Genomic DNA, 24952 nt, shown 5'->3' on the forward strand with positions numbered 1-24952 from the left:
TATTGTTTGCTCCATCCAGGGTATTGCAAGTGCACAATTCCTCCTATGCCTCATTATCCAATAGTTTTTCTGGATGTTTTCTGTACTTCTGGATTAGTACCTACCAAGCCTCAAAATTAGAGCATGGACACATCCCATACAAATGCACTCACATTTTAAAAAAGGTGTGTGTTGCACACCACTGTCTAGTCACTAAAGAAAGAGAGAGGCAATGTCACACCAGGAATACACAGTATATCCAAAATAACACACCGTTAAAAGCATCATCAGCACATATTCGATGAGTATAACTAATGCTGCAGAAGCCATTGCCATGGGGGTGCTGTCATTTTGTTTCCTGTGATCTAAGAAGAGGTGACTATACCGTGACAGGTTAGGAATATGACTGATCTCACCATCATTCAGTGTACCACCAGTGGGGATGGGATTGGGGAAGGAGAGCCCTGGGCTTTTATAACATTTTCTCTCTCCATCGGCAGCTAGTAAAGACAAAGGCAAGAATATAGCTATATGAGATCTTATGGAGCTGAGAACTGCACTGAAAGGAATTACTTGTGAAGCACACTTTGAAACCCTCTGACAAAACAGAGGGGTTAAAAAATTTGTTTAAATTGGCCCATGTAAATATCTAAAATGCGCAGAGCTGCTGCAGAGAAAGGCTCTGCGACTACAGCACCCTGTCTAGTATTGCTAATCTCCAGAATAAAATAAAAAGAGTGAAAAGGCACAGTTCATCTTCTCTGGAACATATGTGAACACCACAGTGTTTGCACATAACGTTAAAGCAATGTTTAAAATAAACCACGAATTCATGTGAATGATCAGCATACAGTGGTACCTCTGGTTACGAAAGCTTCAGGTTACGAATGCTTCAAGTTATGAGCTCCGCTAACCTGGAAGTAGCTGCTCCTGGTTGCAAACATTGCCCCAGGAAGCGAAAGGATAAGAATGGTTTCAGCTTAAGAACGGACCTCCAGAATGAATTAAGTCCGCAACCAGAGGTACCACTGTACTGTAATAGTGTGTGCTGGTCATTAGTGCCCACTTTACTCCTCCCTCCCTCCTCTACAGTATCTGCCACATTGGAAGGAAACAAACCAAAGGCTGGCTTACACATGTATACAAACTTGATCAACTCCTGCCTGGAAACCTATGTCCCCACTGTAGAAGGACACATGGATCCAGAATTGGCCTCCACAGTCACTTACAGACTCACTGTTGAAACCGTGTTTATGGAAGACAATCTTACTTGGCTACAAGTGATCGCCAAAGAAGACAAACCACAACTCATGGTTTGTTTATCTCCAAACAAACTACGAGTGGAAACCAAAGTTCATTCTTGGCTTACTCAATCATTGATGGTTTGGAGGAAATAAACCATGATCACTGATTAACATGCAACCAGCTTCTGGTTTGTTTTCTCCCACAGTGTGGCAAATCAGGTACACGGCTGACTTTTGGTCCTGCCAGTCTAGGAGTTATCATAATTTAACCCAATTGATTAACTTAAAGATAAATGAGCTGAACTAACAAAAGTCAAGGGGTCTTATTCAAGCCATTCAATGGATGCCAGTATAAAGCTGGAGTAAGAAATAAAGCTGAAGGAACAAATTAACATTTGCTTACTGGTGGCATTTCATGTCAATGAAAGATGCTGGGGAGGACACAACTAAACACATGAACCCACTACACAAATAGGAAATGATGAGTCTGGTTGGGAGAAGAGGAAGATCATGAGGCCGGATGGCTGTGAGAGATTAGACAGGCTCAGTGAAAAAGTTGATTACTGAAGACAATGTTCCAGCTTGGACTACAAACCTCTCTCTATTGTTTAAGATTCCTTCCGAGACAGCTGGAAAAGAGCACCCTTCCTTCAACACAATGTCATCCTTTCCAAACTCCTGTTTTCTTTGGATCTGAAATTAAGTGGCACTATTTGGAAAGGGCCCCCAAATAAGAGGTTTGAGGAAGCAAAGGAAAACGAAAAGGGATGTTTCTGCCAAAAGAAGCATTTTGTTACGACTAGAATTTAATTTACTTCTCTAAAGGTTTTTTAAAAATACAATTTTAAAAAATATTTTTGCAAAAAGTATTATGACTTGAAGCATTCAAGCAAATTCGCGCTCATGATCAAGAACATTATGTAGCATGCAGGACAACTACAGTGTAACTCAATAAAACAGAACAATGAGAACATTAGGAATACGGTTCTAAACAGTTATTTCCAAGCAATGGTACTGCAAAGTAAAGGCTGGCCCAAACCATACATTTAAAGCACATCTAATGCACGTTTTGGACCATAAAGAAGGCTGATCGCCGAAGAATTGATGCTTTTGAATTGTGGTGCTGGAGGAGACTCTTGAGAGTCCCATGGACTGAAGGATATCAAACGTATCCATTCTTAAGGAAATCAGCCCTGAGTGTTCACTGGAAGGACAGATCGTGAAGCTGAGGCTTCAATACTTTGGCCACCTCATGAGAAGAGAAGACTCCCTGGAAAAGACCCTGATGTTGGGAAAGATTGAGGGCACAAGAAGAAGGGGACGACAGAGGACGAGATGGTTGGACAGTGTTCTCGAAGCTACAAACATGGGTCTGACCAAACTGCAGGAGGCAGTGGAAGACCGGAGTGCCTGGCATGCTCTGGTCCATGTGGTAACGAAGAGTCGGACACAACTAAACAACAACAATGCACGTTTGAACCACATGACTTCTCTCTAAGTATCCTAGAAACTGTAACTTGTTAAGGGTGCTGGAAACTGTAGGTCTGTGAGGCAGAAACTACAGTTCCCATAATTCTTTAGGGAAGGTCGTGTCCTTTAAAAATGCGTGTTATTTAAATGTATGGTGTGGATCTGCCCTATGGGTGCATAGTTTTGGAATCTGAGTTTCCTACACTAGCCATGAATTATGTCTCCAAGCTTATGCTATGGTTACAATGGGCATGGTTTGTGCTGTATTTCATAAACCAACTCAGTGCTATAATTGTAAAGGATGGAGATTAAGATGAATTAATCTTCTCTGCAGGATCTGTACTGAGCTAGCTGTGCAGATGCTGATACCCTGACCCCGTTTTAACTTTACTGTCAAATCCTCCACTCTTACGTTCAACACTGCAAATTATTCCATAATAAAGAATTCTGAAGGAATGAGGATCTCATTTTATCATCACAACTCTGTGAGTGAAGTTAGGCTGAGAGGGGAGAGGGTGATCTGCCCAGGGGCAACAATGTTAGTTCTGAATGAAGCCCTGATTTTTTGTGGGTCCTTGACATTTCAGAGCCAACTAAAGGTACACTAAAAGGGAAAAATATCTGAAGGTCTTGGGATACCACATCTGATTGGATGCAAGGGTATGATTTCACTTAACAATCTGGGGAAACAAGGCTCGTGGTTTCAAAAATAGCTCCCTAGTTAATCAGAAAATGATATTCAGCCCAGCATTTCAACAGTTCAATGCACAAATGATAAACTTATAATTAGAAATCACTCACATAGAACATGGCTGCATATACAAAAGTAACAAACATCTGCAAGTGAAGCAAAGAAAACCATTCATTATCAATTGATGTTGGGATGTACCCTTTCAAAACCAAAATGAACTCTTTTTGCTGTTTGTGTGTTTGTGTGTGTGCTCTTTTCAAAAAAAGGACTTATGAATGGGAAAATGTTACTTTCAGAAGGAAAGAAGCCGTGATAGGAGAAACCATGAGTTTAGTTTTGTTGTAGAGCTCTGCTTTTTAAAAAACAAAATAAAACACCTGCATTGCAGGGGGTTGAACAAGATGAACGCCTTGGTCCCTTCCAACTCTGAGTCTGTGATTCTGTCTGTGATTTGATGATTTCAATAATTTTGATATCAGTCTCAGGCAGTCTAAGTCTGCTTGCAGATGTCGGTTTTATATATAAATATGTACTACTAGTGGTATTTATCAGAAACAGCACAATCGGAGCATTCTTTCTGTGCACTTAAATATGTAAATACAAGGCAGCTGGGGTCACTAAACTGTTAAATTGTGCAGCATAGCACTGTGAGTAATCTTATTCAGAACACAGAGATAAACTTGCTTGCTCCATTAAAGTCAACTGGCCTTTAGATTACACTGTATTTCTCCAATATAAACAGTGGCGTAGCGTGGGGGTGCAGGGGGGGGCGGCCGCACCGGGCGCAACATCTGGGGGTTAGGGGGCGCAAATCCACGGATTAGGGGGCACAAATTACTTGCCTTGCCATGGGTGCTGACAACCCATGCTACGCCACTGAATATAAAGAAAAGAAAATTTGCATTGAAATACAGTAGTACCTCGGTTTACAGACGCTTCAGGTTACAGACTCCACTAACCCAGAAATAGTATCTCGGATTAAGAACTTTGCTTCAGGATGAGAACAGGAATCGCACGGCGGCGGTGGGAGGCCCCATTAGCTAAAGTGGCACCTCAGGTTAAGAACAGTTTCAAGTTAAGAACGGAGCTCCAGAACGAATTAAGTTCTTAACCTGAGATACCACTGTATTTAACCTAAAGCCTATATTGCTAAGAAAAGGAAAAGGAAATTGTTCTTCTCCTATGATGTTATTTATCGTATTGTTAACATACCAGTGGTATTAATAACATACCAAGGATGCTCGAAAAATCCAATGCACTGACTACCCAAAGTGGCTTTCATTTATAGCTTGCATTTCATTGCATCTGAACAGCTGAAGAGTCCATTTAGCTTTGTCTGTTTCAAATCATAATTCTTAAATTATCTAGCATAACTCAGCAAATACATCTGGTATGAACTGCAATTTCTTACGTGTTTAAAATCCAGTGGGGATGGAAGAAAGTCATGTTAAATATTCCAATGCACATGATTTAGGCAAAAGCTTCATTATTGATGTATTTATTTTTAAACACATGTTTTGGCCAAAAAGCTAGCCAGCCATGTCATTCTAACTCCCTTTGATGGGTAAAGTCAAATTAACAAGTGCTCTAGGGGATTTGTGAATGGAGGAAGGAAAAGGGCACCCTGGGTTTCCACTCACCCGGATTACAGCTCTGACACTTTGATTTTCTTTCCCCACAATAAAAACTGTGAGTTGCTTTATTCATAAAGTTCCAAAGGGTTAAGAAAGAAAGAAAAAATGTGATTACTGTGCTGCATCTGGATCCTTAGCCTTATCAAAGCTGTCATGGGACACAGAAAATGTTTGCACGTTTTATCTGAAAAATGTCAACCAAATTCACAGAACTAGTCTGTAGGGTATAACAAGAAGGTCTTCCTTATCACAAGCAAACAAAGCAATTATTCTGAATATGGAATAGGGAAGCAAAAAACATGGAAATTGGCAGTTTCAGTGTTTCTGTTGCTTCAAGTCCTTCCTCCATCCACCCCCTCTCATGCCCATGGGACCAAAATTCTGGCTAGCAAGGAAATTTTCACATAAAAGCCAATGGCACTCTCTGAAGCTACATACTTTCAGGCCTGAGAACATCTTTCCCCAAAGACATAACCCAACGGATTCCACCCCCACCCCATGCTCCTTGGCTCAATGTTCTGTTCCCATGGCTTAAATATGTGGGTCATTGAAGATCTAGACATTTAACGGAAACTAGGATAAGAGAGAGACATGCCCCTCCTGCCAAGGCTTCCAGATCCTATTTGCAAGAGGACATTTATTGAAATAAGTGGAAGGGGAAAGAGACGAGTTTTGAAAACCATTTCCAGAAAGGTAGCTGTACTGTTGTCTTGCTTTTGTTGCAAGCAGTTCTTAGTGAGGACCAGAATAGTTTCTGCTGATCAAAATAGACCAGCATGGGGCAAAATGATCACAGGATTTACCGTATTTTTTGCTCTATAAGACACACTTTTTCCCTCCTAAAAAGGAAGGGGAAATGTGTGTGCATCTTATGGGGCGAATGCAGGCTGCGCAGCTATCCCAGAAGCCAGAACAGCAAGAGGAATTGCTGCTTTCACTGCACAGCGATCCCTCTTGCTGTTCTGGCTTCTGGGATTCAGAATATTTTTTTCCTTGTTTTCCTCCTCCAAAAACTAGGTGCGTCTTATAGAGCGAAAAATACGGTGCTCAGTGTAAAGGCAATTCCTTATACAAAGCGCTTTACTTCTCAAAACAGTGAACAAGTAATAAACCTGAAAACCGCACATCTTAGGAAAGCATGAAGTATATGAATTCCAAACATGTGTGGTATAGTGCCAACTGTCTAACCCTAAGCCAGGGGCAGCATCAAGAGTTGACATCACTGGGTCCTTGGCAAGGCCTTCTGCCCCCTGCTCTTTGCTGATATGAGCAAGAAAGCAGGGAGGAGAGCCAGGAGTTAACTTCTGTATGTGTTGTCTTCTCTAACTCACTCCAAGAAATGATGCCAATTGAGCCCAGAAGGAGAGGAAAGTGAATGGGAAGTGCCGAAGAGGAATGCGTGTTCTGGAAGAGGGGTGGGGCACAGAGAAAATATTGCCCAAGCCCCCTCCCCCCCCCAAAAAAACCTCCTAGAAATGGAAGTATTTCTCAAAACGAGACCACCTTTATTTATGCATTCATTCCAAATAAAATGCAAATCCCAAAGTGGTTTACAACAGCAAAGTGAAACTTAAGAAAACAAAATAAGATATGTAACAGAACAGAACAATAAATAAACTATCTGAAACAGTAACAGCTAACCGGCCAATCTGTTAAGAAAATCTAATCAGTAGCCCATAAAAACCAGGGGGAAATTAAATACATTTTCAGGCAGCACCAAAAACTCAAGAGTGAGCACCTTTCTTATTTTGGGGAGGTGAATGGTTCCACAGACTAGGCACTGCAAGATAAAAGTCTCTCTGCTTACTGTCAGGTGTTCTTCTCCAGCAGGCAGCAGCACAACCAGAAGAGCCTCATCCCAAGATTTTATGAGCTGAGGGAGTTGACATGGGCAAAGACGTTCCTTAAGATATCCAGGTCCCAAGTTGTTAAGCCTTTTGTAAGTCAACATGCCAAACTTTGTCTGGCAGCACGGCATGAGCATGAGTAGGCTGCTCCCAACAGCAGCCTAACTACTGTATTTTGAGCACAAGGGCTCCTCTCCACACAGCAGGGAAGAAAAGAAGGGGTACAGGGCCACCCCAAATCATTTTGCTGCCTGAGGCAAAGAACAAATTGGTGCCACCTCCCTACCCCAATTCTGTGTACTGTAGTCAGCTGGGTCAGCAGAGGATTAAGTTCAACAGTGGCAATGAGAGAAGACATGGAGAAAGTGGCATGCAGCTGAGCAACAACTGCTGTCACAGGAAGACAGGGGCACAACCAAGGAGGGAGGCTACTGCGCCATTAGCATCGACCACCTGAGGCCATCACCTCACTCTGTCTAATGGCAGAGCCAGTCCCAAGGGAGGAAAAGGTAAATCAGAAGGGACAAGATAAATGGGTTCCAAATGGGAGATATAGGAAAGAGGAGAGGGAATTATGAATTTCAAAGTGGGTTTGGGGATGGGGATACTGTGAGAGAGTTCTCAGATCAAAATAAGTCCCTGAGAATATGGGGGCAAGATGACACAATTGACAGAAGCAGCAAACAGGCCTTCTTAAGCAGGGCTTAGAGCTTTAGGCATGACAGCCAACAGCAGGAATTAGTGAAGGATGACCAAATGCAAAGGACACCAAGGGAGTTGAAGAAGGAATTTATTGGTATTATTAGCATTATAAAAAAATTAAGAGAAAAAAATCAGCTGCTGTTGGTTCAACATGGCAAGCGACACCCGCCTAAGTTTCATCTTTGGGAAAGCTATTAAAGATACAGAGCCACTTCCAAATATGCATGTGGTCACCCTTTAACAGCCTCTCTCAACTTTGGATCCCCAGATATTGGAATACAATTCCCATCATCCTAACTAGCAGGACTCAGGAATGATGGGAGCTGTAGGCCAATAGCAACTGGGGACCCAAGGTTGAGAAAGGCGGCCCTGTACTATATGTTGCACCCGTCAGTTGACATCTGAAGGTGCCATTGTTCCAAAGCAAAGGCAGCAAGGCTTGACAAGAGACTGATTTAAGTCAAACTTCAGAATCTCCTCTATATCAGTAGTGGCCCATGTCATGTCCTTTTCCACCAAGAGTTTTGTAGGTTTTCAATTATTATCAGTAAAATTATAAACTGAATTGATATGAAGTACAGTAAACAGAATGAAATACAGTACTGACAAATTTCTAAGCAAAAAGTACCTTCAGAAATTAGCATGCATGCTCAAAAACTGCTCTCTCTAAGAGCAGCTGGATTAATCATGCTTAACACTAACAGAGCTAGTTTATTTAAATCACAATTGACTGAAACCCCTAGGGCCTAATCAAGGGAGGTCAGGACAAATCTAACCAGTGTTAATCCATGTGTGACACACACACAGCATGCAAGAATTAAATGCCTTACAGAATAATTTGAGCCTTGTGGCTTGGGAGAATGCACATAGCAGGAGGGCAGTGGAGGGAATACCATATGCTTGAGTGATAATGCAGAACACCAACAATGTGTATGCACACACAGCCTGCTGAGAACATATAGCCAGTTAAATCACAATTCACCATTAATTAGGATTGCCCCTTCGCTTTTTATTGGCCCTGTTTCTGTGCCTTTAACAGCAGCCCACCATTAAGTAAATGGACAGGTGAAACTTTTTATTTCCTCCACCACTGATCTCTATGCCAGGAAATGCTTCACCTGCTTATTTTCTTAGTGAAAGACACAGGAGCTGGACCTATTTTGCTTGCTTCAAAGGTAGCAATTCTACACTTAGGCTAGGTGTCTTTTTCTTTCTTTTCCTTTTTACAGGATACCAGGCCACTTTAAGGTGGAGACAAGCCAAAGGCACAAATGCAGGTTCCTACCATTGTGAAAAGCAGGCGCAAAGAGGGCAGGGCCCAATCAAAACCACAGGAGGACCAAAAACCACAGGAGGACCAAAAACACTCAGGGGCTCCTGCCCTGGCTTTTTCCTTTTTTTACAATAAAACAAAACAAAACCTTGCATCATATCTTATAACTACAACAAGAAAACACTATACAGTGGTACTTCGGGTTAAGGACTTAATTCGTTCCAGAGGTTCGTTCTTAACCTGAAACTGTTCTTAACCTGAAGACCACTTTAGCTAATGGGGCCTCCTGCTGCTGCTGCTGCATGATTTCTGTTCTCATCCTCGGGTTACAGACACTTCAGGTTACAGACTCCGCTAACCCAGAAATAGTACCTCGGGTTAAGAACTTTGCTTCAGGTTGAGAACAGAAATCATGCAGCAGCGGTGCAGCAGCAGGAGGCCCCATTAGCTAAAGTGGTGCTTCAGGTTAAGAACAGTTTCAGGTTAAGAATGGACCTCTGGAACGAATTAAGTCCTTAACCCAAGGTACTACTGTATGGTCAAACTATATGTGAATGCAGGAGATGTGTGATCTTGACTTTTGGATTTTCTAATTTATATTAAAGAAGGTGGAGCAGGCTCCAGATTTGACCAGAACAGCAACACTGGAGGCGTAGACAGCGGCACACAGAGGGCAGGGCAGGGCGTCAGCGGAGTGGGGTAGGGCACAATCCCATGGCCCGAGCCTGTTCCACTCCGGCGCCCTGCAGGCCCTAGCTACGCCTCTGGTTGTAGAGCACTAACCTTTTCTTCGCTGGCATTTCCCTCATTTAGGCACAAACTGTAATTAGGCTTTCAGAAGAAGGGCGGAAGCAGGGTGAACACGTGGGCAGGTGGGGTTGGGGTCTGGTGTTACTACATGTCCAATAGCTGCTTTGAAGGGAAGTGGTTTGCTCAAGAGAACAGGGGCGGGGTAGTGTGGCCAGTGCTCCTGCCAAATCAAATCCAGAACCCTTATGTGCCTAGCTTAAGGTTAATTTTTAAAACCCTGGGAGATTCAGTCATTGTGTCGTGTTTGGCTCTAATATGGCATGAGTACACCATGTCTTCACACTTTTCAGATAAATATTGGGGGGCAAGGAAATAAACCTCCACTCAGATTTGTTATCACCATCTGGTTATAAATAGCCAACCTAAACTCCCTTTCCTGGATCCTAGACTGAGTGGCATAACCATCAACCCAAGAAGAACATTGAACTCCTACCAAACTACTTTAATAGCCCCTGTGTGTCCACAGGGAAAGCACTATCAAGCACATTGGCATTCAAACTGGGAAAGCTTGCAAGAAGAAAAGAGGAAGGCGCCGGAATTACATGAGCGCACCAAAAGTAGAAAAAGGCTTTTTGGAATACAAATAGCACACGATGAATTTAGGGGTGGGCTTGGAGTAAGACCCATCTATTCCCACCAAAAACATGGAATTGATCTGCAGACAGTTTGATGAGTAATACTTTTGTAGATGCTATTAAAATGCCTGGCTCTCCCTCTCAGTATATCCCAAACACTGCTGTCCCTGGAACTAATTACTTAGGAGCCAGGGTGGTGGTGGTGGTGATGGAATACTACATAGTCCCAACATATTTAGCAGTTGTTCTGTCACTTAAAGCCAGCACCGTTTCCTTAGCAATATCTTCCTCCCACGGTTTCCTGTTCCTGCATGCTACACTAGACAGAGGCATTATGTACAGCAATATGAATATCAAAGTGCACACAGATTTGCAGTCACTAATCTCATGCGTATTTTTAAATTTAAAAGGGGGGAAAAAACCAAAAGAAAGAAGCTGACATTTTGAGAAACTACAGATTCCTACGGGCTTTATAAACCTAGCCTACCCGCAAAAGGAGAACAGAACAAATGAAATTCTGGGCACAACACAGGGCCAAAATGTTCCACCCCATCCTGCCCCCATGTCTTTTCAACATGTTAACAGTTTCAACTGGGATGTCACCCTTTATGAAACTGTTGGAGCACCAAACAGATGTTGTAATTGCTGACACACTGCAATATCCCCCCCACATATAATAGCCTTAAGTTGTTGGCGTCAAGGTTCCTTCCAATGAACTTCAGCCGGGTCTGTCGCCTCCTCCAGCTGACAGGATTGTCAAAAGACAACAGTGAGATATAAATCCTGACCACCTGGGGGAAAAAAACATTGTGTGGGCTTTTATACCCTACGTAAGTTATTTGCTAAATTTCGCACACACCGACTTTTCATCAAGTACCCTCCAGGCCTTCATTCCCTCATAATAACTCCCTTCCCACTCTCAATCTTTTTTTTCTAAATGCTTCCCTACCAGCAATAGCATTTAGATCAGGAAAGCAGGGGGGTGGGGTTGAACATTTAAAACATTCACATTACTCTGATTGAAAATGGAACCTTCCATGGCTGCTTTGAAGTACAACAGAAATAAGCTGTTCACAGATCTTCAGTGTCCCATCTGTTTAGCTCTTGAAATGTATTGTTGTACACACACCCAGGCAGTGAAAGACCAATGCTCAGAGTTCAGTTGCTTATCAGGGTTTCGTTTCCTTGGCATGAATGCCAATAAAGACTGTGGTGTCTTTAGGATAAATGGCTTTATCTACATATATCTACAACTTGAGGATATGATGGAAAGGCTCACAACATTAATGCTTCAACCAAGGGCATAGCCAGGATTTTTGTTAGGGGACAGGCTTTTGTTAGTGGGACCAGAACCTCAGATTTGTATTGGTTTTTATTGATTTGTGGGGGCAGCTCCCCCCGCCCCTCTTTGGCTCCGCCCATGGCGTCAACAGAATTTGTTTCCCCATTAGGTTTCCAGGGAAGTTTCCCCACCCGCAAAGCCATAGTTTTGGGATTCAGCCCACAGAGAAAGTCAACCCTCCCTGTCGGCTTTCAGCTCCCAGTACCAGCCCAAACTCACCCACAAAGCTAGCCTCCCTAGCCAACTGTTTTCCTTCCTTGGATGACAAGGCATCCAAGCTAGGTGAGGGCTAGGTGGGAAAATGGCTACCCACTTCTAGGAGAGCACCGTCACTTAGATGTCACTATGACAACATGGCCCACTCTTTGAGCCATGCTAAAACAGGGTGATTTGATGAGCAGCTAAGTAGCCGAGCAAAGGAACTGATCTGACCTTTTTAGCAGCTTCTTCTACAATATTCTAAACCTCACAGAGATCATATCCCAGGCCTGGAAAAGACCCACAGATATAATTCAAACTGAGCCCCTTCAATTCCTATAAAACTTCACTGCATATGAACACAGAATTTCCATTTCAATAGAGCAGTCAATAACTACTGCTAGATTCATCCTCTATGGAAGGAGTGGGGGAAATGTGGCTCTCTAGAAGCTGCTGGACTACAACTCCCATCATCCCTGACCATTGACCATTGCTGGCTGGGGCTGATGTAAGTCCAACGACATCTCCCCACCCTGTGCATTTGCTTTCATCTTGCATACAGCATATAAGAATTGCCTACCAGAGAACAAGCGTGGAAGCATTTGTAAAGCAGAAGAGAAGCTTGATGTTATGTAAGTGCACATTTTATTTCAAGCCATCAGTGTGCTGCAAATAGGTCTAAAGATCAACAACTGGTCCTTGATAAGTCATCCACAAAATAACCCTGTAAAGATGTTGATGGGAAAACTGAAGACACTCTTCACACCTTTGGACTTCTCCTAGGACTAATGCTACCTGGATCACACTGGCTCCAGACTTAAAAAACCTCACTTCTCTGCAAGCAACTCCCAGCAGGTGGGCTTTTCTTATGCAGAATGTATTGTGCTTAACATCCACTGACAAAAGCAAACAAGGTGCTGAATTATTTTGGTTGCTTAGAGAAATTATTTAAAGCCAAAGAGATTTTTTAAAAAACCCTTGAGGTTATGCTGTATATGAGTCTCTACTTTTTTCTCCTTCTTCCTGTTCAGTGTAGCAAATCTCAAGTTTTGAAAAGATGAATAACTATTAAAAAAGACTCACAAAGACTGCCTCCTACACATTCCACTCAGGAATCTGAAGAGAACACTCTGACTCTCATCAAAGTAAGACAGCACCATAGACGGTAGACACAAACACCCATTTCTCTTCCTGAACTTCTGCGCTGAGCCGAGGAAGGGAACACGTTCCAAAAGCAAACATGCTGGCAGGAGAAATTCACTCCCACTCCACCACATGCCACAAGTCAAAAGGCGACCTGCCTGCAGCTTAGGCATATATCTTGCCTTCAGGGGAAAGTAGTGCAAACGAATTCTGTCACCACACACAGCAGCTCCACACACTCCTGACTGGGTGCTGTAAGTCCCACAACAAAAGCTCTGTCCTAAATAATTCATCAAGTAGCTTATGATTCCCAAGTCATCTCCTATCGTGGCTAATCCTCAGGGCCACAGATAGTGGCATAGTGTGGGTTGCCAGCACCCAGGGGGGTGGGAGGTAAACAGGAAGAACACACATGCACATCCAACTGGCTAATGGTGTCCACACCACCCAGGAGATTTCAGTCATAGAGATAATTAAAAAAGAGTCAATCCATTGTCTGGAGAGGTCACTTCCTGGTTCGCACAGAGAAGCCATTTTCAGTGGAGCCCAGTGATGGAAGCACACAGCTGTATTGAGGCAGCACCAGGTGTTGAAATTTTGCACCCCTAACAATTTTGCGCCGGGGCAAGTGCCCCTGTGCCCCACCCCACTGGCCAGAGACACTCTGCTTCAGCAGTGGAATTGTATTAGATGACTTCAGACCATTCTCTGGCCCAGTGTAATACTATCCTTGAAGAGAATGAGAGCTCCCATTTCGGTGCCCAAAATGACTTAGAGGTCTCATCTAGATCAGAACTGTTTCCCACTTGTATGGTGTCCTTCCAACTTTCTGGGCAGTAAATACATGGTGGCTCTAGCACAAGAGAGTTTTCTTATTAATGCCATCCTCTCTGGCCCACATTTCTCCTCTACTAAGGATAATTAAATTAGCATTAGGGAAGCAGTTTTGAGAGACATGGCATGTTAAATACCTTTTCATTCATTCATAACAGTGATGGCAGCACTGACATCAGCATCACTAATTACTGCCAGCTTCTACAAAAAGCCAGCATCTCTTTTTTTTCTAGACCTCTAAATAATTGCTCAGCTAAGCCAGGATATATTATGTGTTTGGTAACTAGTACACATTTTATACAGTGCTATGAATTTGCTGCTGACTTGGGAGTTCAAAGCAGAACCTTAACTTAGCAGTGTAGCACTTCCAGTCTCCACACTGTCAATATAATTCGACTCTGCACATACAACTAAACAGCTCCCCCACCTCCAACTTCTTCAGAGCAGTTCTAGCTTTTCTTTTTCAAAACATTTACAACAGACCTAAAACAATAAAATAAAAACAAATAATGAAAGGCAAATAGGTAGCTAACAGCATGATCCTACCATTGCCTTATGGCCACCTGGCGGGTAAGGATTGTAAACTCACCTAGGCCAGCAGAACACACCACTATGCCAATGGGAAATATTTTCTGTCTGCATCGTGAATGTAATTTTGTTGCTGGCTTTATGCTGTTCATCACCATGATATTTTCCCTTTAGGTTGGCAGTAAATATATTTTTAGCAAAATAAAATAAAAAAATTAAAGAACTGCAGCAGCATCCTTGCATTGGTAAGATGCTACCACAGTGGAAGCCTTACAGCACCTTGCACAAACAGCAAAGACTCACAACTAAAGTGAGAAGTATTGCTGACCCTTCTCTCCTGAGAATACACACAAACACTCTGCCTCAGGACTCCAGATATAAAAAAACCAACCAGGACTGTCAATTCCATTGCTGCAATGAAGGTGGTAAAGACAGGCAAACATTAGTGAGGTGGAGGGGAGAGCCCACACCTCAAAACTGGACCATCCCCTCTCTTACCAGAGGCACCCTAAGGTGCTCAGAGAATTCAGGCTCCTTTGGCCCACTTCAAACCCAGATCTCCTTTTTCCAGCCACACTGCCCTTTCTCATGGAACCACCAGGAAGATCCTAGGGCTGAACCTTCTGAGTTTCTTGTTGTGCTTTCCACATAGCTCTCTCATTTGCAAAAGGTTTGCCCATCTCATCTGGATGCTAATGCCACTGTGATATTTGATTCCGATGATATTTGGGTGCTTGAACACAGGACTGCACCTAAGTTATGCTAACATTTTAGCACCAGCATAGCAGCCATCCGCTATAGGGGTCACCCAAAACAATTTTAGTCCCATGCTCGCTCACTTTAGATTAAGCTCACTGAGCTTTGAGGGGCTCTTACTTCTGAGTAAACACAGGATCAGGCTGCATATTGACATTTACAAAATGAAGACAACTGCTCATCAAAATACTTACTTGTGAAGGCCCACAGTGCTACATCACATCACATTGTTAGCTTTTTATTCAGTGCCGCTGTGCATAAACTTGGGTGATCTATCTGTAATGCATTATCACAAGAATATTGCTTTGCAGCTTAGGTTGCATTTTCTTCATTTTGTGGGTGGGAGAGAGATTTGAAAGCTAATCTGTACAGCTAGCTCTTAATAAATCACCAATTAATACAGTACAGCTAGATGTTGAGGCAATTAAACTTATGAATGCAGGCTGCCCTCTAGTGGTGGACACCTACCATTGCTGGATAGCGGGTCTTAATTAACATAAGGTGGCTCAAAAGCGAAAGCTTTTCGTTCCTCAAGAATGATAGAAATACAGCCACTCTTGGCTCCCCACTGCATTGCAAAAACTTGGAATGCAAATGAAAGTGCATGAGAAAATGGTTGGTTTCTTGGGGCAGGCGAAGGAAGAGCACACAACAGATTGCAGTAGATGCTGTCCCCTGCTGGCATGCAGAGGAGAGATCTTTCTAGGTCATGACTAGTTTAGCCGCTTCGGTAGGAATGTAGACAGTATTGATGGGCACAAACCATGTAACTGGCATGGACAGTGAGGGGTTTTCAGTGGAATCTGTGCAGAATGGCTGATGCCTGGAAGGCACAGATACATAATGGTCTATTACAATATCATGCAGTCGAGCATGCTCTGCTGGCATATTGCCTTGAGTAAATTACCAATTCCATGCATCTGCCAATACCAGCGGCCATCCTGTCCTGGCTAAAGGCTTTCCTTATGATGTACCAGCTCAAAATGGAGTGCAGGTGGCAAACAAGACCAGGAGAGAAATGGTGGAGAGGGAAGTTTTAGAGACAGAAGGTAAATATCACAGAGGCTTAGGAACCCTGGCCCAGTGGCCAGCTACTGCCTACCCTATTGTACAGGGTGAGTCTTTTAAGAGGCCCCATGGAACATGTGTACTCTGTATCCATGGGGCCTCTTTTAAAGGACTCACCCTGTACAAAAGAAAGGCCCAGGGGAGGGATGGGGAACCTGTGGTTCTCCAGATGTTGTTGGACAGCAATTTCCATAATCCCCATGCAGCCATGAGCTCCCCATCCCTAACACAGAAAATTTGAAGTATCCGAAATAAGCTGTTAAGAACTCTTAAGAGAAGGATAAGCTGTTCAGCTGAAGTGGCTATGCATTGCCTAAGCTTCTATTGGACACCCAGGAAAATTGTTAAAATTTCAAATACAGTGGTACCTTGGGTTACATACGCTTCAGGTTACAGACGTTTCAGGTTACAGACTCCGCTAACCCAGAAATAGTACCTCGGGTTAAGAACTTTGCTTCAGGATGAGAACAGAAATCGTGCGGCGGCGGCGCGAGGCCCCATTAGCTAAAGTGGTGCTTCAGGTTAAGAACAGTTTCAGGTTAAGAATGGACCTCCGGAACGTTAACCCGAAGTACTACTGTAACTTAAAAGGTAACTGGCATTCTAGCTGAATGGGCATGAGATAGAGCTTCTTTAGAAAAACACCAAAAGTGATCTTGGTTGTTGTTTTTTTAAAGAGAGAGTGAGTCATAGCCTGCCTATGTGTTTGCTACTTTCTATAACAGTAGGCCTTTGTATTGCTGCATTAATCCCTTTCTCATCCAAAATCATTCCCATCGGAACATCCAGAATGTGGAATTTGCCTTCTGGGGGATGAATGTGCATCACCCCATGGTAGGACTCAGCCCTACATCAGTTTCCTCCCACTGCATTGCCCTTTCCCACAGGCCTCCTCCATGTACCACCATCACAGCTTGTGCACTAGAAGGTACTGTGGTCTCTCTGCGGCTACCTAACTGGGCACTGGGCATACAAATTGTGGGTGTACTGAGTTGGGTGATGTTATGAGTTTGCTTGGCTATCATCAAGATGACCGGGGGGGGGGGCTCCCTTCCAACTCCATGATTCTATGATCAGCACCTTCCATGCAGGGCTGATGTTGGAATGTGACTATATGAACAATATTGGTAGGAACTGGAGGAGTTGCCTAAGACAGTGTAAGTGTGTCTGTCATTGTTGCTATGTCAGCTTTTGTTTCTAAAGTCGTTGATTCTGCTACAGGTTTAGCTAAAGCTTACCATTACATTTCACTGGCATAATACCCACTAGTACAGTGAGACTAAAGGATCATCGTGCCGGAAACTGACTATTAACCAAAACCTGCAAAGGTATTGACTAAATTGTCTTATTGAATTATACTGCAATCTACCAGTAAGTCTGACCTGGCAGAAACTATGAGCCAGGTGCATGAACCCACAACTTTTGTAAGTCTTAACTTTCCTATTAACTATCACACAGAAATTCATGGCAGCCAACATATAATTGTCTCCAATAGTCAAGGTGCTGTATTTTGAGCTTTCTATATGAGGTATAAAGAATTGAATGAAAGACTGGGACTTGAGTTATTTAACTAACTCATGCAATAAGTTTCCATATAAAGTATTTCTCTTGCATTCATATAACAGACTTGGAGCATAATGCTATTCATTAGAAGCCCCCTTGTGCTCAGTGACCTTTCTCACAAGTAAGTGTGTTTAAAATTGCAGTGCTAGACAAGATAATCAGTACAGGATATCAGGTTTTATGAACCAACTTTTAGGCTTTTATTTATTAAAGCTCAAGCAAATTATAACTGCCATGGGGTATTATTTTCACCTTGCTTTTTAAAAAAGGAAAACAAGCTACACTTTACTAAGATAATGTATGCAAAACACCTGGAACATGCAGCTCTATACATGGCAATGAAGGTGGTGAGAATGGAGAAGTGCTGATCTCATTGCACTTTGGACATTGGGTTAAATATTTGAGAGAATAAGCTTTATCGTAAAGCAGGTTTTAGAAACAAAACTCACCCTGGTAAGGCCCATCTAAGGACTAAATGCCATCTACATAACATGCCCAGAATCTTATGGTTTTTTGCAAGCCGTGTTGTTCTGCAAAAACGCAGGCTAAAATGACTGCATGGAAAACGTGGCATGCTAATAGAGATATGAAGTTAAATATTCATACTGATGAATAGCTATAGCAGCAGAGAAACCCTAAGGTTACAACCACATTGGCAAGGATACAGCAACAATATTCCCGCACACCAAACACAAGTATGTTTACTTGGAAGTAAGTTCCATTGATTTCACCACTTTGCTGAATCTAAGCCACTTTTGTTAGTAGGCAAACGTTAACATCGGAACAGGATTAACCTTATCCTTCCCAAGGGAAAGGCACGCTGCATTCATAGTGCCCTCTACTGGTTTTACCTGGCACGGCCAAGCCTGGTTGACGATCTCATTGCCGCCCACTGCTTTTGTGAATGGCCACTGCGCTTCCTACCCTCTCTTGCACCCCATGGCCACGTGAGCCAGCTGTCTAAACGTTTCATTCACACGCCTCTCCACGGAATATCACGCTTCTATATGCGGCCCCCAAAAGCTTCAAGAACTGCGTGAGTTTTTGCGGTGCCACGACGAAGTTGAGCGCGAGACTGGCTCTCGCTTCCCTTACCCAGGGGAGCGGCGCCCGAGATCCAGCTGCTGCTGCTGAGGCAGATGCGCATCGCCACCTCTAGCGGGACAGACTCCGTATTGCCCATGGCGGTGCGGTTGTTCCCTTCGAGGGCAAGAAAGGAGAAGGCGCGGGCAGCGGCGGGCTGGGGGTCTCCTGCAAGCGGACTGGCCGGCGGCTCCGCAGGCCTTTGCTCTTCAGCAGTTGCAACTTCTCCCGCCGGAGCGCGCGTTCAAACCCGGCACGTGGGCGAGGGCGCCAGCCAATAGGTGGCGGCGCGGAGCACCTGCCAAATGGGCGGGCACGGGGCCCGGCGCTCCGGAGGGACGCCTCTGCCGAGGGAGGAGGATCGGGCTTCGTCGGTGCGCCGGCCTCGCCATTGGAGCGTTGCAGGGCGGCAAAAGGAATGAGGCTATGAACTGGCCTCTGGCGTCACACCTGGGCCTTAATTTAAAACAAAACAAAACACTCCACACACACACGAAGTCTTAAAGGGCCAGTGCCATAGACAGTACTCGTTCTTCGGCCCACGAGCCCCGCCGTTACCAAAACGTAAAGCAAGGACTGGGGCGCAGCGAGGGATGGGGCTCCGGGCTTCTTTGCCGCCTCTTTGGCGCGCGCGCGCCCTCTCGCTCCTTCCGGGTCTGCGTGGAGAACGCCTCGGGTCCCGGGAAGATGTTGAGGCGAAGGCACGCGCTCTTCTGCAAGGCGCCGTGGGGCTGACTGCGGGGCTCCCTCCGCAGCGGGCCGGGATGGGGTGAAGAGCAGCGCCCCAGGCGAAAAGAGGGAGGAGAAGAGAAGCCTCCTGCAAACTGCCACTGTTTTGCAGGTGGGACTCACTCTGTGCAGGCAGACTCGAACTGCGAAACTGAGCGTGCCTTGGTGTGGGGCTGCGTGCACGTGACCAGCTTAAAACGCAAGGTCGGGCCCCTCTCCCTCCCTTCCGTTCAGTTGGCAACAAGGTCACAGAGCTCCCCTTGGCTGCACCTCTGACGTCCGTGTGTTAGGTGTGAAGTTACACGTTTAGGTTTCCCAAAATAGTATGTCTACAGTCACCACAAGAACATTGCAGGGGCCGGACCAGACTCCCCTTACATGCAGAGCCTGTTCGTATGAGGAATCCATGAAGGAAACTACAGATACTTGCGGACAAATGCCTATTTATTGAATTTCTCTACGAATATTGTCCTACTTTGGCCGTGTGAATTATCACATTGTAGTCATGTCACTTTTGTTTCTATCAATAGCAATCGGAGCATTCTGATTTATGGTCTTTTCTTTATTAATTAATATGCGACTGCTATATCAATCCTACCGTGCAAGAGGATCCCCATTTCTTCTCGCTCTCCTTCGAAAATAAATATAACACGTCCTGTGGTTGTCTCTCTTGTTTCTCTTTTGTGCTGGCAGTGTAATGCGCGGTGTCATGGATGTGTATGTCTTACATTTACAATCATTTGTAACCATTGCCATTTATGTTACTGCTTTTGAAACTCCAAGTGTTGTAGGATACTGGTTACAATGTGTTTTCGCAGGAGGGGAAAAAAAGTTTGCTGAAGGAATGTATCTCTCATCCTCTTCTCAAATGATACTGTAGTGTATGTAGCATTTAAATGAATCTTACTAAATAGCCTGATAAAGCAATGGAATGATTGTGACGTCTGGTTGCTACTTATCTGTCTACTAATGTATTTCTTATCTTCTCCATTAGGAGCTAATATTATATTTATTTCTGGTACACTAGGAAAATATAATGGCTGTAATCCTGGACAGACCTAGGCTCCAACTGGGGTTTAAGCCTGTGTTTCTTAACCAGGGGCCCTATAGCCCCCTGGGGGGCCCCAGGATATTCCAAGGGGGCCACAGGTGAAAATTGCATAAATAGGGAGCCACAGCACGAGACTAGGGGGCCGCAAACGAAAGTAAGAAGCGAAGAAAACTTAGAAGTGACTAAGAAAAGAAAACAGAAAAAAAGTTTTATTTTTTCAGAGGCAAAGGAGATTATCACAGGGTTTCTTGGAAAAGTCAAGCTGTAGGCACCAATATAGGATGTTGAGAAAACACAGTTTTCCTCTTTGGCAGCAGTTAGTGATTAATCGAAAGATGATGAAATAACTGTGTATGTGAATCATTTGAAGCAGCTTTATGATATGATATGAAAGTTCATTTCCGTGATCTGCTGGACATGGATTTTCCAGCCTGGGCAGTCAATCCATTTGTTGTGAATACTGCTGACGTTGATGTTTCTTTGCAAAATGAATATTAAAGTGAAAGTGAAGAGGGTCAGATGTCTCTGGAATATTTTGGGGTTGTTCAAAACAACAATAATAGAAGCTCAGCAGGAATCTATACTTCAGGTCAGGAAAAGGTAACACCGGGGCCAAGAGGATGCCAGTGTGGTTAATGAGTCAAGGCAGCTATTAGAGGCTACTAGAAGAAGTCTTCCTTCATAAATTTTGCACCCCAAAAAACAGCAACAGTCCTGCAGTTGTCAAAGGTTTGGCTGAAGACAGAACTCCTGGAGCACCACCAAGGAATCTGAATGAGATAAGAGCACCATCACACACCCTCAGTGTGTTCTCTCACAGCTGCCGGAGTATCTGCCTTTCTGTTCCCAAGGGAAGGGAGAAAAAGAGCCAGACCAAGCAGTGAAAACCCTGAGCATGCATCCAGCTGCCCACACTGCGATAGTCACTGACACATGGGAAGCAATCTTGGCCCTGATTTCATAAAAGAGGCCCAACGTTGTCTGCAGAGGATAAACATAGTGATGGAAATAACTATGCGTGACACACTAATTTGATGCCTCCACTTGCCCAGAAATACTTTCTCATGAACTATAGCCGCAGAAGGCTAATATATAGCCCTCAGGCTGGAAAAAAATTCCCCGCCCCTGATACAAAGTGAGATCTATAGCTCCCCACAGACTTTGAAGGAGGAACGAGGCCAGCAAAACTGCATATGGCAAGGTATGTAGGGGAAGCATGTGGCCCTTCGACTCCCATCAGCCCCAACCAACATAGCCAATGGTCAGAGATGGTGGAAGTTGTAGCCCAGCAACATCTAGAGGAACACAGGTTAGACACCTCTGCTTTACAGTAGGCATGAAGAACCTCCTATGGGCTAAGTTAGGACAGGCAGAGGTCATAAATTACCTGCTAAGCTATTTTCCATGGGCCATGCCCACAACTGAAGTCAGGTATGGAGATGCAGCTGCAAAAGGACAATTAGGAGCCTTAAAGTGTGCTCCTGGTTGTTGCTTGGCAAGTCCCTCTGGGATTAGCTGTGCTAGGGACTTCCCACTCAGGAACTCCCTATTGCACCCCATCGTGGCCAAATGCAGGGTTTGCTGTCAGCGCCAATGAACTATTCAGCACTGGCATCAAGCCCCACTGGGATCAGCAGCATTAGGGACTTCCTGATCAGGAGGAGCTCCCAAGTGCAGTTTATCCCTGCATCAAGCCCTGCTGTCAGCTGGGATTTTCCTAAAAGTCCAAGCAGGCTGCATTCACAGTATGGTTTATTGATCCAAGGTTCTTGGCTTACTGGTATGTAAGGGCATGGCATTAACACTGATCTTTTTAGAAGGATGAGTTAAAAGGCCCTCTAGTCCAACTCTCTAATGCAAGGTACAACTTTCCATTCAGCATGCCTCTAGCAGAGAGCATGGGCGCCATCATGGAAAGGTGCTTATAGAAAGTTGATTCATGGAAGCAAGCCAAGCCCAGGGAAGATAATTCCCTTATCCCCTGCCCTGAGTTAATATCAACCTGCTGTGAAGTAAGTGCCTTCCTGGTTCCAAATACAGTACAGTACTCAGTAAGAAGCTGCACTGGAGCCAATCTTCCCAAGGGGAAATGCCATTAGCAGCATCCTGTGTGCACGACTCACCATCCTGTCCCAAGCAGAGGGTGGGTGGAGCAGGCAGGGAAAGGGAAAAGCCAAGAGGTGGAGTGGCAGGAATCCATCCTCATCTCAGTATCAGCTGAGATCTCAGTGGGTGCAGAACCAGTACCAAGTCCTTCAGAAAATGTTTTGAATCAAGCAAGCTTCTTCATTCTAGCAGTTCCAGGGAGACCATGCCAGAATTTCATGACTTTTTAACTATCAAGTTAAAAACCTTCCCATTTCTAACCTAAGGTTATGAAGGTCCAGTTTGTATCCCTTAGTTATGGAACCAACAGCTGCCTTACACCTCAATATATAATTTATATATTTGTAGGAAACTACTCTTTCTCAGCTGTCTCTTTGAAAATAAAAAGACCAAACACTGGCTGAACACAGACTATACTTTTGAAGCATATTTGAAGAATACCCCCCTCAGCAAAGAATTCTGGGCACCCAAACACATGGCTTGTACTAGGGGTACCCATATAAGATCTGGATTTGTTACACAATTTGTATAGCTGCACCACACTGACAGCTCATAGCCATATTGCAATCAACCAATAGCCTAAAATCCCTTTCCTGCTCATTTACTTCCAAATGATGAGCCCCTGGCAGAGAACAAACATGCTTATTGTTTGTCCTAAAATGCCTGATGACCTTATGCTTTGGTACTATAGCGTTTCATTCCATTTCAATTGCTCCAGCTCATGAGGTCATTCAATTCAACCCACATAATTTCCTGATTCTTCTCTGCATTAACAATACCTCATAGCTGGTTGTTATCGTCCAAGTTTCATCAGCACTCTTCTTCATCTCCTTTGCTAGGTCACCAATCAAAATGTTTAATTAAAGTGGCTATAAGAGTGATCCAAGAGGGACTCTCTGTGGGTTATATTACACTAGGAAGTTAGCTCCAAATACCTCAGTTGAATGGATCCCAAAAACTATTTCAAATGTGACCTTTGGGCCTACTTTTCATAATGTGGCTGGAAATCAGTCAGAGATCACTGAACTGCCTCTGTGTGTTGGTTTCACATATTCACACAAGCTTGTTTATACAAAGGTCAGTTCCCAACATGCAGGATTTGTCTTGACAGCAGAAGTGGGGAATGTTTTTCAGCTTTTGGGGTGCATTCATTTGTGGGCAAATTTCCAGGGCCACATTGTGGTTGGGGCCAGAGACAAAAGTGGGCAGAGTGGGTGTGACAATAGTGTGCATTCGACCCCCACAAAAGTCGTAGGCTTCTGCACACCTCTCTCCATGCAAGCAAGAGGTATTTTTACAAGGACACTTTCCATTCACACAGAAGCACTTGAGGAGGGGACAGGGTGAGGGGTGTGGCTTAGAGAGGGTGTGCAGTCTTAGGAGAGCCTAAGGGCCAGATTAAGATACATTTGGCCCCTGGGCCTCAGGTTACCCATCCGTGGTCTACAGTCTACACCATTATCACTCATTATTCCAAGAGCTTGTAGTGGCCTAGAGACAAACTACGTAGTAGGTAGTAGTCTTTATGGTTAAAAGTTTCAAGCAACAGGATAGCAAGGGAGTCATAGCATGAGAAGTGCTTTTTACTGCCCCTTTTAGTCTCAATTCCATTCACCATTTAAGAAAGTATGGATTTCCATTATGAAAACTACTGTTCGTCAGAGGCTAACTCTGGTTTTTTTTCCTATTTTGTACTCAGGAATTACAATGGTCTCTCATCAAATCTGAAACACACGTGTATGTAAAATTAAGTCCATGCCCTTTAGAATTCTGAAAAGTGGTTAGTGGGAAATATTGAGTCTCCCCTTCCAAGTATTTTAAAGATACCCGTGGCAAATTTTGTACTGCATCTCTACCCTCCGCACTTGAAGTTTTGTTTCTAGGTTTCCATACCAAAATACTTTAAAAATTTATTTATGACATTTACATCCCACCTTTTTTCTAAGCAGCCGAGTGTGATGTAAAATAGTCCTCCCCTCTCCATTTTTATCCTTACAACAAACCTGAGGAGTAAATTAGGCTGCAAAGCAGGGGTTGTCTGAAGGTCACCCAGTGAGCTACATGGATGAGTGGGGATTTGAACCCATGGCTCCCATATTCTAGTCTGACACTCTAACCACAACACGTACTGGCGACTTAGAGAGCACAGTTTGTATCACATAAAATGGTCACTGTGATCCATCTTTTCTTGCCCAGAATCACTAAATACATGCAAATGATCCAAACACATACCAGAAATTTTGGTTTGCACAATCAAAGTGGGTTGAAGTGCTCTGTCAACCTATCACAGCAAATCCACTTTAAAAACAAAAACGGACTTTTTGTG

General features: G+C 43.9%; 1 protein-coding gene across 1 annotated transcript in view; it reads right to left on the bottom strand.

Moving 5' to 3' along the window:
* Nucleotides 1–18855, bottom strand: part of NEURL1B (neuralized E3 ubiquitin protein ligase 1B) — a 176120-nt gene extending 157265 nt beyond the window's left edge. Inside the window, exon 1 of the mRNA XM_081900055.1 lies at nt 18753–18855. Coding sequence (XP_081756181.1) covers nt 18753–18840 — 88 coding nt within the window. The 5' untranslated portion in view covers nt 18841–18855. The remainder of the gene's footprint in view (nt 1–18752) is intronic.
* Between the last annotated feature and the right edge of the window lie 6097 nt (nt 18856–24952).

The sequence above is a fragment of the Podarcis melisellensis genome (genome assembly GCF_964234715.1).
Source record: "Podarcis melisellensis genome assembly, chromosome: 2".
Lineage (NCBI taxonomy): Eukaryota > Metazoa > Chordata > Lepidosauria > Squamata > Lacertidae > Podarcis > Podarcis melisellensis.